Source organism: Dromiciops gliroides, chromosome 5 (assembly GCF_019393635.1).
Source record: "Dromiciops gliroides isolate mDroGli1 chromosome 5, mDroGli1.pri, whole genome shotgun sequence".
NCBI classification, from domain to species: domain Eukaryota; kingdom Metazoa; phylum Chordata; class Mammalia; order Microbiotheria; family Microbiotheriidae; genus Dromiciops; species Dromiciops gliroides.
Genome location: NC_057865.1, coordinates 66,004,928 through 66,023,394, shown reverse-complemented (window position 1 = coordinate 66,023,394; position 18,467 = coordinate 66,004,928). Strand labels below are relative to the sequence as shown.

The 18,467-nt window shown below is 36.9% G+C and overlaps 1 protein-coding gene across 5 annotated transcripts in view; it reads left to right on the top strand.

Moving 5' to 3' along the window:
* The window catches only part of MPP7 (MAGUK p55 scaffold protein 7), a 229,527-nt gene that overhangs the window by 180,658 nt on the left and 30,402 nt on the right, over window positions 1–18,467 (top strand). For all 5 annotated transcript variants that reach the window (XM_043967389.1, XM_043967388.1, XM_043967387.1 and 2 more), the window contains one exon: window positions 12,264–12,434. In XM_043967389.1, coding sequence (XP_043823324.1) covers window positions 12,264–12,434 — 171 coding nt within the window. The remainder of the gene's footprint in view (window positions 1–12,263; window positions 12,435–18,467) is intronic.

Below are 18,467 nucleotides of genomic sequence, written 5' to 3'. Positions count from 1 at the left end.
TAATTGACTTGGACTTTGTTATGGGGGAAATATGTGGGGTTTTGGGGTAGGGGTTCTTAGGAATTCCTCTTTAAAGAATTACACCCTCTTGCACACAAATCCAATTAGAGTAAAATAATAGTTTATTTAGGTGCTAGGGAAAGGAAACCAAGAGAGAAGTCCTTGGACTTCTCATGGGGAGAAGGCATGGCACAGAGGCATGGCTCTCTGAGATACCTATCTCCTCGAGCAGAAGACAGGCAGATACTTTTATAGAGGACCAATGGTGGTCCCATGGGGTGATCATCTGACTGTGGAAAGTTCCCTTATTGGGGGAGGACCATCCCCCACTGGTGGTGGCTGGGGGAAGTTGGGTAAGGGGCGGCTCCGGATTTCTCAAGCCATCTCTGTCCTCCTCATGCCACAAAGGCAGCAGTCACACCTAATCTTATCTCCTTGAGGGGTGGTGGTCCTGGAGCTAACTCAGTCCTGACCCTGTGCCACTTATCTCTTTAGGTGTGTCTGTCCTTTGGTTTAGTTTCTCAAGGAGAAGATTCTTTGATTTACCCCAGAAAACTTCTGAGGTACCCAGGGACCCATAACAGATGTTAAAGCAATGTTGGAGGTCAAATTCAACCCTCTTTATTTTACACATGTGAGAAAATAATTATTAATAACGGATTTCTTGGGAGGACCCAGACATCAGTTTCTCAGTCCTTTCCCTCCTCCCCCCCCCAACCCCCCACTCCTCAAAGTCCAGTTCTTCTTGATCTGGGACAAACCCAAGAAACAAAAGAAATGGACTTACATTCTTTTGTCTAGATCAGTGAGGAAATAGAGGCCCACAAAGGGTAAATGCCTGAAGCCACAAAGGTTCTAATGGAGTTGTAATACTAACAACTTTCCATTCCATCATGCTGCCTCCCTCATATAATAATAGTAATAGCTGTCACTTATAAGCACTTTAAGATTTGTGAAGCCTACTGGACATCCCAAACTGGATTTTCTTTAGCCATTTCAGACTCATTGTGTCCAAACTGTACTCATCTTCTCTCCTTCTCCACCTCCAAGCTCCTACCCCCTTGCCAAAGCCTCTTCTCTTCCTCTTAATATCAAGTATACATTATCTTCCCAGTCACCCAGGCTTGCAGCCTGCATGCCATTAACAACTTCCTGCTCATTTCTACCTTCAGAACATTTCTCCCACCCTCCTCCGCTCATCTGATACTGCCATCACCTTGATGGTCTCCATCACTTCACATCTGTATTATTGCAGTAGTCTGCTGGTTGGTCTCCCTGCCTCAAGACTCTTCCCACTCCAGTACATCCTCAGCTCAGCTGTTAAATTGATATTCCTAAAGCTCAGGTATGATCATGTCATCCCCTCTATTCAGTAAACTCCAGTGCCTTCTTATCGCTCCCAAACATAAAATCCCCATTTGATCATTAAAAGCACTTTTAATTTGTCCCCTTCCTACCCTTTCAATATTCCTACACCTTACCTACATGACTCTGTGATCCAGTGACATTTGCTTCCTTTTTGTTCCTTGCACAAGGTTCCCTTACTCTTGGCATTTTCACTGGCTCTCCCCCATGTCTGGATTTTTCTTTCTCCTTAATTCTACCTCCTGACTCTCCAGAAGTGGAGATTTGGGTGGGGGTGTATGTGGGGTTGATAGTAAGCTCTTATTTTTTGACATGATGAATTTGAGATACTGGTGGGATATTCAGGGCAAGGAGAGAGAAGAGGAGTTGGGTATAGAGAATATGTTAAGGCTACAAGGTTAAGGCTATAGAGGTGAAGGTGCTAAGGGAAAAGGGCTAACGTTTCCTTTAAGAAAAAAAAATGACACCTTCTGTTTTTATATTAACTGTAGGGAAGGGAATAAGCATTTATGTAGTACCTACTATGTCCCTAGCGCTGTACTAAGCACTTTTTACAGCTGTTATTTCCATTTTACTGTTAAGGAAATTGAGGCAACCAGAGGTTAAGTGACTTGCCCCAAGAACACAACTAGTAAGTGTCAGAGGTCACATTTGAACTCAAGTCTCACTGCCTCCAGGCCCAGCACTTCATCCAGTGTTCCACCAGTTGCTTCTATTCTCCAGTGTATCATTTCCTTCCTCTGCCCCACCTAGGAAGCCATCCCTTATATAGAAAATAAAAAGCGGGGAAAAACAGTTTAGCAGAACAAATCATCATATCAAAGAAGTCTGACATTGTATGTAGGGTTCCATACCCATAGTCACCCTCCTCTGCAAAAGAGGGAAGGAGGTATTATTTCTTTTATAGCACAGTTATAGTACATTCATTTATATACCCAACTTGTTTAGTCTTTCTTCAGTGGGTGTCTCTTTTGCTTACAAATCTTTGCTGCTATAAATATTTTGGTTTTGTGCAGGGGTGGAGGGGACTATCTTTTTATTATTGACCTCTTTGTCAAAAGGTATGAATATTTTAGTCACTTGCTTAGCATAATTCCCAAATATTTTCCTGAGGAGTTGAACCAATTCATAGTTCCACCAGCAGTGCATATGTGTTAGTTACCATCTGTCCACAATCCCTCCCACACATAGCTTTTGTCGTCTTTGCCAATTTATTGGGAGTGAGGTTAAACCTCAGAGTTGTTTCGATTTGCATTTCTCTTGATGTTATTGATTTAGAACATTCTTTCACATAGGTGTTATTAATTTACAATTCTTGAGAACTGTTTGTTCATATCCTTTGACCACATAAATTGGGAAAGGTTTTGGGTCATATATTTCTTTCTCTTTTGTGTGTGTGTGAGGCAATTGGGGTAAAATGACTTGCCCAGGATCACACAGCTAATAAGTGTCAAGTGTCTGAGGCTGGATTTGAACTCAGGTCCTCCTGACTCCAGGGCTGGTACTCTATCCACTGTGCCACCTAGCTGACCCTGGGTCATATATTTCTGTAAGTTGTCTATATATCTTGACTATCAGAGAGATATTTGGTTATCAAAGATACTTGATTATCAGAGATATTTAATACAAAAATTTTTCCCAGTTAACTGCTTCCTTTATTTTCCTAATTAGTTTTGTTTGAAGTTGAGTAGGGGTAAATGCCAATTCATACTTCTGGCTTCAAAAGAAAAAAGTCAATAGCACAAGTATAGGATGAAAGAGGCATGGCTAATGTCTACAAGGTTTGAGAGTTTTTGTTGATTGCAAGTACAAAAGCAATTTAGCAGAAATAAAAGAACACTAATAAGGTCTCAGAAGGTGAGTGGCCTACTTTGCTTTCTGGATCAGATTCTCTTAGAAGTGTTGTATTAACACCTAGCTGTTCCATTGATAGGTTGCAGAAGAAATCAAGCAGAATTGAGAGAGGACCAGAAACTGCACCAGAAAGTTTCATTTGAAAGAAAAGGGGATGTTTCTCTTGAAGAAAAGAAAACAGGAGATATGTAGTAGCTATCTTCATTCATGTCCTTGAAGTTCTGTCATGGATAGGAGATAGTAGGATGGCTTTGCTTAGCAGCAGAAAATAGTGCTAGCACAAGTCTGTCCCCCAAGCCCAGAATTCTCTTCCTCTTCATCTCCATTTCTTCATAATGTTCCTGACTTCCTTCAAGTCCCCGCTAAATCTTACCTTCTACAAGAAGTCTTTGCTGATTTCACTTAATGCTAGTGTCTTCCTAGCACATGGTGGGCACTTAATAAAATGTTTGTTGACTGACAGTATGTGAAGGTACAGCTGTGACTCAGTGAATATCTAGAAAGTTGCCTTGGGAACATAGAAGTTAACCTATGCAACTAACATGTGTCAAAGGCCAGATTTTAACCCAAGGCTACCTGACTCCAATTCTCCTGCATAATCTACTAAGCACAGCTACTTCTTTATAACTAATTATTATGGCTCAGTAAATGTGTTATTTCCAACCTAGAGAAGTAGTGATTTCACTAGAATATTTCTTTAATGATACTAAATTAATTGATACAAAGAAGCTAGATGAACACTTGTTAGGGATGTTGTAGAAAGGATTTCTGTTTAGGCCCTTTCTCTCCCCCCCCCCCCCCCCATTTACAGAAAGAATTTGCCCTTCAGAATTGTTCATTGCAGAAAATTTGATATAACTTAATCAATTATCAGTCATGTCTTATAGGAAATGACATAATTTATCAGTATCATGTTTTAGACTGAATGTCAGGAGACCAGAGCTGACAAAGGAAAGTTCTTGAATCAAGTCAAGAGTTGGGTGCAATGAAAATTTAAAAGACCACAGGCTAACTTCATTCTGAAATCTGTGTTCCTAAACTTGTTATAATTTTATCAAAGACAATGGTGAAGGGCTTCGAGTTCATGCTCTGTCCATTGAAGGGAATGTGGCTGTTTAGCTTAGAGAAGACTAAGAGGAGATACGATAAGTGGTCTCAAGTATATGAGAGAATGTCATATAAGAGATCAGGCTGTGTCAAAATTAGGCTTTGATGCCAGAGGACACAACTAGGAGCAGTAGGATCAGCGTTGTCTGAAAGACAGATTTAGGTTTAATTTAAGGAAAAACTTCCTAATAATTAGATCAGTCCTGAAGTGGAATGGGCTGTTTTGGGAATTCTTTAAGCAAAGATCAGATGATCACTTGTCCAGTACTGAAAGAGAGGTTTTTTATTGTGTTTTTTTTTTAACAGCAGTGCATTAGATTGAATAAAAAATGTATATTCAGTGATATTATTTTCATAAAAATCTTGTTAACCATACTTCTTTTTGAACCCAGGATTGTCCTGGAGCTAGTTTTGCTGTTTATATAGCATTTTATCTAATGGTACTTTCTCTTACCTGTACTTAGACAAATTTTAATCTAATAAGTAAATACTGCCTTGTAAACCATGTCCAGAAATTGACTCTCATATAAACTTGTCCCCAATCCTATCCCCTCTGGAAGTGCTTTTGTATTTTTCAATACAAGTTCAGTTTTAAAAGCTTTAAATTCTGCCTATATCTTTATTGTGTTTTATCTCTTTATTTTTACCAAATATATGCACAGATATGAAAATGTTTCTCTTGTTATTCCTTCTAAAATATTTTTATTTACTGTTTTCCAGAGTTTAAGGCTGCTTTGATAGGTATAATTTTGTCCTTTAGTATATTCAGTCAGAAGCCAAATTGTTTAACTTATAATCATTGGAGAACTATAATAAATGATTATCTAATTTTGCCACAACATTTAATCTTTTCCTTAATGCATTTTTGTTTACCTTTGAGTAGATATTATATTACTTTTAAAAAGTTCATTTATTCAGAAAAATGTAGAAGAATTCTTTCCCAACATATTGTCTCTCTTGAGCTAGCAAGGCTCTTGGATAATTCCAACAAGTCTGGCATACTATGTGGAATTTTTTTTCCTCTAACAGTAAGGCAGAGCATTTGCCTAGCAAATTTTCAGTTGAAGAAATTGTATGTTTAAGAACCAGTGTACTTTTAAACTAATCTGCTAAAACTTTTAAATTTATGTGGACATGATTTTTTTCATCATTTCAAAGTTTTAAATAGGAGAAGTCACTGCTTCTCTGACTTGTTCAGCTGATTGACTTTTCCAGGGTTTTGTCAGGAATATATGATGGCACCCTACTATGTGGCAAAAACAGTTTTGGGCATCATAACCAGAAGAGCTTTTCTCCACGTGAGTGTGTGTCTATATATGTGTGTGTGTGTGTGTGTGTGTGTGTGTGTGTATACACGTGCATACATGTATATATTTGCATCTGTTTCTCTTTTTTCTTGAAATGGCCAGTTAATGTAGTAGCTTCCATAATTTCTTTAGGTCTTTTGAGTTTCTGTTTTTGTTGCTAGTTTGAGAGCAAAATTAATAAGATTTTAAGGTATTTGTATTATATGAACACTTGTTCTTTGCATATCTACACTAGCCCTTTTGAACCAGCTGGTATTTTGAGGATAGTTTATGTTACATGGCCAGAAATTTTTCTTTGGGTGTATAAAATCAATAAGTAAATGAGCAGTTATTTAGTTTATGTTAAAATATTGTATTATTTTGGTGCTTTATGTATTTTCATATTTTCATAGTGTGCACATAGATAGTAGTGAAGTTAATTACCTTCTTCAGGGGGCAGCTAGGTGGTGCAATAGATAAAGCACCGGCCCTGGATTCAGGAGGACCTTGAGTTCAAATCTGGTCTCAGACTCTTGACACTTACTAGCTGTGTGACCCTGGGCAAGTCACTTAACCCTCATTGCTTCGCCCCTCCCCCCCCAATACCTTCTTCAGATGTGTCTGATTTGTTCAGACGTGCACCTGATACTTTCTTCCATAAGCCTTACTGCTTTAAATTCTCCTCATAGGTTTTTGTTCCTCCTGCTGCTGCTTGTACTTCTGTTTTCTCTTCAGATTTCCTTTGTGTCTGTGGAGTAGTTTCAGCATAGAAGCTGAACGTCATAAAAGCTACATTTCTCAAATAGCATTATCATATATTTTACAAGCTTCCTTGCAACTTGTTTTCGATTGCATAGTTTCTTTTTGTGTCTTTTTTAGGACTCTTATTATAATAGCACAAGAAATGCAACAAGAATATTTGTAAATTAAAATTTTCAATGTTTTATTGTGGGAAAATTTTAAATTTCATAACTTAAAGCTATTTTTTGTTACAAATGCCTAGATAAATTTGTATAAATATTTTTAAATGGTAGTTTTCATGAATACTTCTTGAATTTTCCAATTTTATGACAACCACTAGGCTGTTTAAAACTAGAGCATGATTACTTACCATTTCACCAAAAGAACCAAATTATTTTAGAGATGAGTAATTTTTTTTTACACAACATTTTTGGCAGTTGTGTTTTGATCACAGTTATGATCTTCCACTGCAAAATAAAACAGAAAATTGGCTTGGAAAGATATTGGAAATGAAAGAGGAATTTGAAAATTTTTACGATTTTCATTTCTTCAGCAGTTCTGCAGTCTAAGGGAATAGACTGTGGAGTCTTATTTAATACGTTTAAAAATATCCACATATAACATGAATTACTATCCAAGTTGCTGTGATATTTAAACATTAGAAGTCTACTAATAACATTTCTTTAAATCCTGCCTGAGATTTATTTTTAAAGGTTAGATATCTCTAGGAAATAAAACCACACTTATAGAGGAACTTATTTTTAATATCTTAGAATAAAAAAGTCTTCTCTTTTGTGAACAGAAAACAAAGAAAATTCTTCCCCAAATGGTGTGTGATTTTATCAATGTGTGCTTCCAGAGACAACTATGTTTTAGAGGATAAGTTATTCATTTGGCTTTTATAGGATAGAGTCTGGTCTTGAATTATTTCAGATTTTATTTTTATAAAATAGCTCATTTGAATTGTAAATAATATAAGAAACAAGACATGTTTTGTGTGTGTATATGTATCTCAAGGTCATCTTTAAGATATTAGAAGATGGAACTATAAGAGTATAATGTCAATAAACAATATAATTTTTCAGGTTTAATTAATTTTCAGGTTTCATCAACAGTGAGACCAGCCTAAATTTCAGAGTCCTGGACATTTTCCTCCTCTTCCTCATTCTCCACCTCCTCTCCATTACATTCATTGTACTCAATCATTAACTTATGGGATTTATTTTTTCCATCAGCTTGGTAAACTTTTCTTTTTCCTCACTATTCTAGAATTCTTGGCTCAGTCTGATTTTTTAATATTTATTTTTAGGCAGCTAGTTGTCAAAGTAGATAGAATGCCAGGAAATCTCAGGAGGGCCTGAATTCAAATCCTGCCTCAGATGCTTGCTAGCTATATGACTCTATGTAGTCTTTCAGCTTCAATTTCCTCATCTATAAAAAAGAGTGATAATTACACAGCCTGCCTCACAGCTTTCTTTTGAGGATCAAAGGAAAGTAATATATGTAAAACACTTCACAAATGTTACGTCACTATGTAAGTATTAGTTATTATTATTCTTGTTATATAGAACTAATGCTGTGACTCTCGAAGACCTAGTTTTTCACCATAATGGTCTCAACATATGGAAAAATATAATCATGTTTTTTTTGAGTTGTGTCAAAAACACTCATCTATATCTGTACTAATCATAGTATGATAGATATGGGGCAAGAAATGACCCCAGGAGCCATCTAGTCCAACCTCCTGAAGTCCGAGGAGGGTGCCACTTGCCCCAGGTCACACACTTTGTAAACATCAGAAGTAGAATTTGAACCTCTGCCACCAGATCTATACTATGCTCCTATGAAACATGTTCAAACGTGTATTAACTATACCATGCTACTATAATGCATGTTAAAACGACTGCAGAATCCGTGACCTCTGAATCTCTAGTGCTCATCATATTAGTCTTAGCAGTCGGTAATGTATCGCTCCCTTCAGCAGTTAAAAAGATCTATGTCTGTTAGCCTGAGTGCTTCTTTAACTGACACAGATAGCAAATCCTTAATATGCCCCTAATAGTCTCCTTGAATTGGTATGACAAAAAAGAAAATCACGGCCAATTTTCTGGTAATGAACCTCCCCAAGCCTAGCTGGGTGAGACCTCAGAAAACAGACATGTAGGCCATTGTAAAAGTTACCCTTCAAACCTTGCTAATGGAGTAGGGAGGGCAGCTAGGTGGGACAGTGGATAGAGCACTAGCCCTGAAGTTGGGAGGAGCTGAGTATGACCCTGGGCAAGTCACTTAACCCCAACTGCCTTAAACATCTGGGGTCATCTCCTGTTGTCCCGATCCGTATCTTGCCACTGGACCCAGAGGGCTCTGGAGGAGAGAGTGAGGCTGGTGACTGCACGGCCCTTCCTCACTTAAATCCATTTCACTGCAAGTCTGACATCACCCCAATGTTAGGATATAGGAGTGAGATAGCAAGAGCACAAATATTTTTAATCACTGACTATGTGCCAGGCACTGTGCTAAGCACTCTACAGATATTATCTCACTTGAACCTCATGCCAGCTCTGGGAGGTAGGTACTATTATGATCCCCATGTTACAGATAAAAAACGGAGGCACATAGAGGTTTAGTGACTTGCCCAGAATTACACATATAACAAGAGTTTAAAAGTTATATTTGAACATGGGTCTTAATGACTCCAGGCCCAGTACTCTATCCACTGCATCACCTTGCTGTCATGGTTTGTTCAACTGACCCAACTTTTAGAAGGCCATTATCATGTCCATACCATGAAAAGACATGGGGTAAAATTTTAGGAGAGATGTATTACCAGTTTTTGAAGTTATATAAACATCAGCACTACCATATATTTACATTTGATTTAAAACTTATTCTGGTAGCAATAATTGATAATTACTCAAACCTAAGTGTAAAGTTTAATATTTAGATGAAAAATTTTACATAAATACAAATAATTAGCTTTTTTGAGAATCCCTAGGTTTAAAATCTGCCTAATTGATTTGATTTTCAGATTGAAAATTGGTATTTTAACAAGACTATTAATTAATAAAACAGACTTAACTATGTGTAACTTTTGACAGGAGTTAATACATTTTTTAGTACCTAATGATTGTGTTCAGTAGATAACTTCCTTGTATTATAGATTTTTGTGGATGCACGGTTATCTTCTTTATATTTTAAGCTGCTTGAAAGAATGTTTTTTATGACCTTGTATATTTCATTGTTTATTGATGCAATAAGCTTCCAATAAATATAGTAAATGAATGTATGCATGCATGATTGAATGAACAAATTGGTAAATAATTTAACTAATCAAAGTCCTACCATAAAACTATAGATTTTTAGCCTCAAATGATTATAATACTACTCTGAAATATATATTAAAATAGAAGTTCAAAATAGAAAAGCTTAGGGCCTCATCAGCTTTCTGCTGTTATGAATATTCCAGTGTGACATTTGATTATTCTTAGACTTTGTTCTTTTAGTACCATAGTCATAGCACAGGATCGGTCTGACAAACCCTCCTCTTGAACTAAATACTTTTATTTTATTTTGCCTCCAGGATGGGCTCTGATTCCTGTAACTAATTACTGTGATTAAGGAATTCAACTCAATTAAAGCATTCAATCACCTTGTTCTCTCCTTCCTTCTCTGGGAATTTTTAAAGTAATTCTTAAGTGAGCAAAAACATTGTAAAAGAAAATCAAAACCCATGAAAATAATTAACATTTATCATAAATTATTCTTAATGGAAAAACATTTTAGGAAAGAGAAGTCTCTAATGTCTGCTTGGGATTAATGGTGCTGATCTGCAGCTGAAGTTGTGCTGTAATATCACTCTCCTATTGTAATAAAGTAAATGTGCCATTCCTTTTTTTTCCCCCGAAAAAATGGAAATTTCTAGCAGCTGTGGGTAAGCACTATGGAAAAATACTGTCCATAAAAACGCTGAGCCAATTATAAATTATAAAAATGTGAAAGAAATATAAGGAAAATATATTTTATGTAAAACTGCATTCTTACACTGAACTCCCTTTTTCTTCAAGCCAGATGCCACTAAGAATTCCTTACTTGAGATGAAATAGGATTATGTGGTTCTTGGGTTGTGTACTTAGGGTCATCTACAGAGAACTCTGCTCATTTTCTGTTCGTGGACATAATTTTAAAAATTGTTTTCTTTAATCACAGAACTCAATTGAGTCTAACAAAAAACACTTAACTCTTTATGCTACTTGGGCATAGAGTCAAAGTGCCGTGTGTAGAATACCTTTGTCTGATAATCATTTTTTTCTCTTAGTTTTTTCCGGTGTAATCTTTCCCATCAAACCCCACTTTCATTTTCTCTTATTTTTTAAACTACTCTGCATTTCCTCCAATAGATAAAGTTGGTACACAGGGAAATTTCTAACGCACCTCTTCTATCCCAGCTCTTTTATGTCTTCCCAAATGTTTGTCGCCAAAGCTGCTTTCCTGAATTGCTTACCAAACTGAGATTCCTGTTTTCAAAAACTTTCCTCAGAGACTATTTTATGCATAAATCTTTGCTCCAAACCACCTGATTATTTCCATGGAAGCAAAAATGGCTCTTTGTGGCCCAGAATTAAAATCTTTGTGTCATGTCAGCATGACTCAGCCATCTTTTTTTTTTTTTCATTGTATTTGTTTTGATCATACTGTTTGAATGTATTAGGTTGTGATTCCTTGCTCAGGTTCTATGACTTGCCTTTAGTCATCAATAATTAAAAATACACATAAAGCTTCCCTTTTTTGGAGTCCTATCTAATGACTTAGGCATGACATTAAGCATTACTATCTTCCCTTCATATAAATTTAAATTCATACCTACCAGTAAAACATCCTTCAGTTTTACTACCAAATAGGCTTGCATTAAAAAAGAAAAATTCACTGTTTTCTGATTAGTATAGTAACATTAGCTCTAAGAAAATACACATTCCGTATGTTCTAAAGTTGACTTGAAGTTTGATTTGTTTATATAAAGGTTTAAAGTTTGCAGAGCACTTTTACCTATTATTTCATTTGATCCTCACAAGCCTGCGAGGCCTGTACTACTCTTATCTCCATTTTATAGATGTGAGGTTACAGTTAGGTTCAGTGACTTTTCAGGGTCTCAAAGGCAGCAAGTATCTGAGGCAGGTCTTCCTGCCTCTAAGTCTAGCACTTTATTCCCTACATCATTCTGATTCAGTGAATCTCATCATAAACTTTCTAAATGTTCATATTGTAGTGGATGTATAGTAGAGTCCTTTTAAATGACTCTGGTAATCCTTCTCTTAAGTACTTCAAGATAATCTTCCTAATGATGAGTACACACAACATATAGTCTAAACTGATTTTTTAATCCTCACTAGACTTGTATAACTTCAGTCTCTTGCAGCCATAGGTACATTCTATGACATCAACTTCCCTGTCTCTGTTCCCCTCTCTGTGAAATTATCCATTATACCTTTCTATCGTGATGTTATTACTATTGTACACATGCTAAAAAATAATCTGGGATTTATGGAAAAGTTATATGTCTGTTAAGATACGAAGTGATTTTCATCAGGTGTATTCAATATCAGTGCCATGTATAACTGGGTTAATGGACTTACTAAAGTAGTCTTTCCTTATTTTGGTTCAAGTTGTGTAGTTATATGCATCGATTTACTGAAAAAGATGCTCTCTGGCTTAAGACTTATATAAAATCAGAGTCTATGTAAACTGCAATAAATAAATGAAGTATGAATCTCTTCCAAAGCATCCTTTGGATAAAATCATTTAAACTGGCACTTTTTCTTATCAGACAATTTGCAACAATGTCGTAGTTGGGTTTTCCTGGATCTGAAGGTTTTTCTGTGCTTTTTAAATACAAATAATATTTTTAAATTCCAGCTGGTTTTAGAAGAAGCTTCCGTCTTAGTAGAAAAGATAAGAAGACAAACAAGTCTATGTATGAATGCAAGAAGAGTGATCAGTATGATACAGCAGACGTCCCGACATATGAAGAAGTTTCACCGTATCGGCGACAAAATAATGAGAAATACAGACTAGTGGTTCTGGTTGGTAAGTTTATTTCTATCTAATTCTGAGGAAACAAGAACTAAACTTCACAAGCATTTATTTATTAAGCACCTGTGGTTAGTAAGATACTCTTCTAAGAACTGAGCATATGAAGATAAAAATTAAAATAATTCCCAACCTCATATATATATATATAAATTGTGGGGCAATGAGGATTAAGTGACTTGCCCAGGGTCACACAACTAGTAAGTGTCAAGTGTCTGAGTCCGGATTTGAACTCAGGTCCTCCTGAATCCAGGGTTGGTGCTTTATCTGCTGCGTCACCTTGTTGCCCCCTAAAGAATACTTTTAAAATGTTTTATTGATACTTTTTAAGCAATACTGTCACTTCCCAATTATTTCTCTCCCACCATCCCAATAGAAACTTCCCCTAGCAATGACTAAGTACAGTGAAGCAAAACAAATCAACACATGGGCTGTATCTGAAGATATATGGCCCTGCTCCGTACCTGTGGAGCCCTGCTTCTCTTCTCAGAGGCAGAATGCACACATCACCACCTGCTCTTAAGTCACAACTGGATATCACATTACTCAGTCCTAAAGTCTTTTGATGCTTTTTTTATTTTTGCCTTCTTGTACTCGTTGTTGTAAATAAGCACTGCTTACTGCATCCTTTATCAGTTCATCTTCCCCAATTTCTCAGCATTCTTCACGGTCACCATTTTGCAGCATTTGATGTCATATACCACAGTTTGTTCAACTTTTCTCTCATCTGTGGGCACTCACTTTCCTTCCAGTTCTTTGCTACTATTAAAATGCTGCTGTAGATATTTTCACGTATGTGGGACTTTTCCCTATATTTTTGACCAGCTTGGGGGATATGCTGAGTGTTGTTATCACGAGGTCAAAGGCTTAGCACAGTTTAGTGACTTTATTGGAGGGGAGTGTATAACTTCAAATCATTTTCCCTCTTTTTGGACAAATTCACAGATCTTCCTAAAGTGCTAGTTACCTCCCAGTTCAATCAACTCTAGTGTCTCCTCATCTCCTCCAGGATCCAATACAAAATGCTCAGTTTGGCATTCACAACCCCTTACAACCTAGTCCTTTCCTAACTTTCCCCATCACATCTTGGATCTAGTGACACTGTCCTGCTGGCTGTTCCATCAAGAAGACACCCCATCTCTTAGCTTTGGGAATTTTCTCTGGCTGTTTGCCATGCCTAGAATGTTGTCCCTCTTCCACTCCAACTATTGAACTCCCTAGCTTCCTTTAATTAAATCCCAATTAAAATCCAGCCTTCCTCAAAAAGGCTTCCTTATGCCTCTTAATTCTAGTGCTTTTCCTTTTTAAAGTTCCTATTTGTCCTGTATCAAGCTCGCTTTGTATATATTTGTTTGCATGTTGTCTCTCTCCCTCATTAGCCTGTAAATTCCTTGAGGGCAAGAACTGTCTTTTGCCTCTTTTTATATGCCCAGCACTTAACACAGTGCCTGGCACATAGGCACTCAATAAATCTTGATTGATTGATCCTAGGAGCTTGCATCCTGATGGGAGAAGACTACACATAAAAGGGAGCTGAAAACTAGGCGGAGCTTATAGAGAAAGGTGGTAAATTATAGAGAAAGACTGAGAAAGTCAGGGGCATAACCTGGAGAGGAATAAAGACAGGACTGGCCTGAGCCTTCACCTTAAAGTAGAGGTTCTGGGAAGAAGCAGAGGGAGAGACCATTGGGCAGAGATGTTCATAGAAGACGTCTGGGAGAGTCAGGAGTACAGTCTGGAGAAGAATAAAGACACGTTGATCCTGTCTGACAATGTATGCCTTTTTCTAATACAGGTAGATAACACCTATAGGAGATGTTTTGATGACAGTTCTGAGAGCAAGAATTGGAAAGCAAGGGCCTGGGGGGGGGGGTGTCTGCATAACAAACATTAACTGGATGAAGATGAGGATACATAGTTCTTGGAAGTGCAGAGCTGATAATACCTTTAAAAATCTTTCTATGTCTTGGTAGGTGGTCTTCACGAAGTATGTGGCCAAGTATTTGTCCTAAAGGAGCTAAAGCATGAGTTGGCCAACCAGTAGTTGGAGGCCAAGAGGTCAAGATGTGGTGGGAGGAATTCTTAGATAGAAGAAACAATCTAAGCAGAGACATGAGAGTATTGTTCATGGTGAAGAGACAGAACGCTGTCTAGTTTAATTAGAGCTTATAGCAAGAGAAGGTGAGTGATAAAGTGAGAAAGGTTATGGCGACTAGTCACTGTGGAGCAGAAATGTCAAATATGAATCAGCCCATTGCACATCCCAAACTCCCAGGTCTGCTTGGAACCACATTAAAATGTAATTGGCAAATATTTAACAACAACAAAAAAAAAGTACAGTAGAACATAGGTAATGTTAATATATGGTTTTCTAAGTCAGTATATGCCCTCAGGGATCCTTATGTTCTATTTGAGTTTGAAACCATTGTACTAGAGGGCCTTGAATGTCCCTATATTAACATTAGTGATCTGAGGCTCTCTTATTCTATTGTCTTTGGCTACTTCTCACTTGTAAACATGAGCTCCAAAATCTGTAGTCTCACTTTTGCAGCTAACAACATCTGCTCACACAGAATTTAGAGGACGCAAAATAATATGAAAAGATTGAAAAATAAAGCGAGCATTTTGGTAACTTGTGAGCTAAGGGTTCATAAAACTCCCTAAATCTGGAACGTCTTGTGCAAATGTAGGACTTGGAAATGTCAGCCTAGACTGTCAGAGGGTGATGATTAGCGTGTTTCTCCTTCCATTTCAGGGATTCTGCAGAGCGTTACATTCTACATTCTAATCCAGTGACACCGGGACTTGTTTGATAAATCTGTCTTTTAAAATTGTATATATATATATATATTTGCTTTCTTCTGTTTAAGTCAGTGCTCATAAAGTTTCTTTTTCCACATATATACAGTGTATTTGAAATATATTAGTTATGATCCTGATTTTTTTTGATTCATTGTTTTTGTGATATGTAAATGTAATAAGAAATGCACAAGCCTCCAACATTTTTATCTATTTGTATCTAGTATATTTTTTGTGAAATGAAGAAGAGAGGGTTTTCAGTTTCAAAGAATCAACATTTATATTCTTACTGTACAGATTTAGCTTCTTAGTTATAACGTATAAAGAAATTGGGAAGTTGGCTTAGTTATATAGCAATAATTTACAGGAGTGAGTAGGATCTATTAGTAATAAGGCACTGAAGACAATGTCTTAGAATCCTATGTTGCTTCTAGTTAAGTTACCAATTCTTATTGGATTACTGTGAGTTATTGTGACATTGGTGAACTTTGTCCATTCAGCCAAATTTTAAGTAAACTCCTACCTTGTGCAGAGCATAATGAAAATACCAAAAAGGGCTCCCTTCCTTGGAATCTGATTTCCCTGTGGTCCTTTATTTTCATGCCTATAGTGGATACGAAAAACGATATAACATGTACTAAAATTTGAATGCTGAAAAAGTCTAGAAATAAGCAAATACTGTTGAACAAGTATGGAGCAGGGCTCTTTGTTTTCTTCCTCCTATTTAAATATATCTAATTTTCACAGCTCAGTTTAATGTTCAAGAAATCAAAATATACAAATTGTATTAACTTGGGGAAAAAATAGGACAATGGGGAACCTTAAACTTTCATCAAAATTATTTAATTTTCCCTTGGTTTTGGAAATGTCCCATTCCAAGCAATGTAAAATTTTAAAAAAATTAATAGCATTCTTGCCACATAGACATTCCCATGACAGTTTCAGTGAAGTTTCCTTCTCCGTTAGAAAGTGTATCTAAACAAAGGAATTATCATAGCATTGTGTCAGATACATAGTACCTTAAGTTGAGTTCTTGTCTTGAGTAATAGTTGACATTTAAAAAACAAACAAACTGAAATACTAACATTACCTTGGATGAAAAAATTTTTTGTAAAAACAAAAACAACAATATACTTCACTCTTTATTGCTAAAGCTAATAAATAATAGACCTAAAATTCTTCTTGTAGGTTTTGAAAAAAAATTGTAACATTCTATAAGGCATGAAAGGAAAAATAATAAATCTTTCTGTATATTTAAAATTTTTCCTTGAACATTACTTTTCTGCTATTTCACTTGCATTTTGAGATTACATATTACATGAAAATTATTTTTAAAGGTAGTTTAATACACATTTATGAGAAAATGGTCTTCCATGTGCTTAACAAGAACTACAGGTAAGGCTAGAGATAGGAACTGGGCTTGTGATCTTATTGGTGTAGGAAACTCCCTCTGCTAATTCAGATTGACACCTTCTGTGCAGCTTCTAGTCACCTGGAGCACAGAGAAGTTAGGTGATTTGCCCAGGGTCACACAGCTAGGGTGTGTCGGACCCAGTACTTCAACGTGCTGGCTCTCCATCCACTATGCCTTGCCACCTCTCAACAAAAACTACACCTTAAAATAAAATAACTATAGGAGAAAATTTAAGGCAAAGTAAGCTTCAAGCTAAAGTAAGATGTCAATTTCTTCCAGTGCTATTTCCTAAAGCCCTCTTAGTCCCATGTGATCCTAGAAGAGTGGTTAGTCTATACTTGAGCCTTCCTTTGGCAAAACTACCCAATGTCAGCACTAGCTGACGGGAATGTCTAGGCCATGCTTCATGTCCCATCTAGCTCTCTACCCCAGCCATCTTCTCTTACTGACAACTGTAATCAGATACCATCATTGCTATTGGAAAGGAAATATCAGTTGACTTCCCTATGACTGCACTCATCTTCACTGTGATTTCCCAGTCAAAAACTACTGTATATGCGTTGTCTCCCCCTGTGAGATTGTAAACTTCTTGAAGGCAGAGATAGTCTCATTTTTCTATTTGTATATCCCATCCATACTGTAGATCCATGCACATGTAATTGCTTAATACATTTGTTTTAGTTTATTTTTAATTGAATGAATAAATGCTTTTCATATACTTTGAAAAAGTAAGTATACTGTTCCCTTCTCCCCACCTTTTTTTTTTTTTTTTGGGTGAGGCAATGGGGGTTAAGTGACTTGCCCAAGGTCACGCAGCCAGTAAGTGTTAAGTGTCTGAAGCCGGATTTGAACTCAGGTACTTCTGAATCCAAGGTCGGTGCTCTATCCACTACACCACCTAGCTGCCCCCTGACCTTTTTTTTAATTCAAGACCTTGGGGCCAGATCAGTGACAAGATTGGGAGAAGGAAGATAAAGGAGCTCCCTGCTTTTCTCAGTCTCAAAGAATGACAAGAATGAGCCTAGAGACTCCTCCCAATAAAGCAGTAATTCTCAAAATGTGGCCAGAGGCTCCTAGGGACCACTGACCTTTCCAGGGGGTCCATGAGGTTCAAGTGATTTTCATAATAAAACTAAGACATTTTAATTTTTGATACTGTAGATATAGATATAACTCATATAAATAAGAGTTCATCTCTTAGAATTCTTTTAAGAGCATAAAGTGTCATTTTGAGTACCAAAAAGGTTGGAGAGCAGCTACCAGAGACCAATGACAGAAAGCCACCTAATGATAGGAAATGGTTGTCCCCTACTTCACATTACACAGACCAAAATACTTAGTGACATCATCAAGATATTCTAACCATACTATGTTGTGACAACCCTTGTTGTCATGTGATCACCTTCATAACTAAGTATGATGTTACCTCACTGCTCATGAAAATAGGCCTGTACCTGTGACTTAAATAGTAGAGGGAACAACTGGATGAGAAAGTTCCCTCTACCAATACAGGTTGACACCTTCTCTGCAATTCATGGTCATAGAAAATTGCCTTGCTTATAGGTTAAGGGATTTGTGCAGGCTTGCCCAGCTAGATTGAACCAAGATCTTCCAGGCCCCAACGCCCCCTTTCAATCCACTGTACCATGTTGATTTTTGACCACCAGTGAAAAGTTTGGTGTGGGATGGTGGGTTTAATTGATCAAATTGATCATGAGGCGTCCCAAAGAATTACAAGACTCAGTGACTCAGTTTCCCAAGTTTTATTGCAATACTGCGAGTGACCACAGGGAGGGCACCATGGAAGGGAAAGAAAA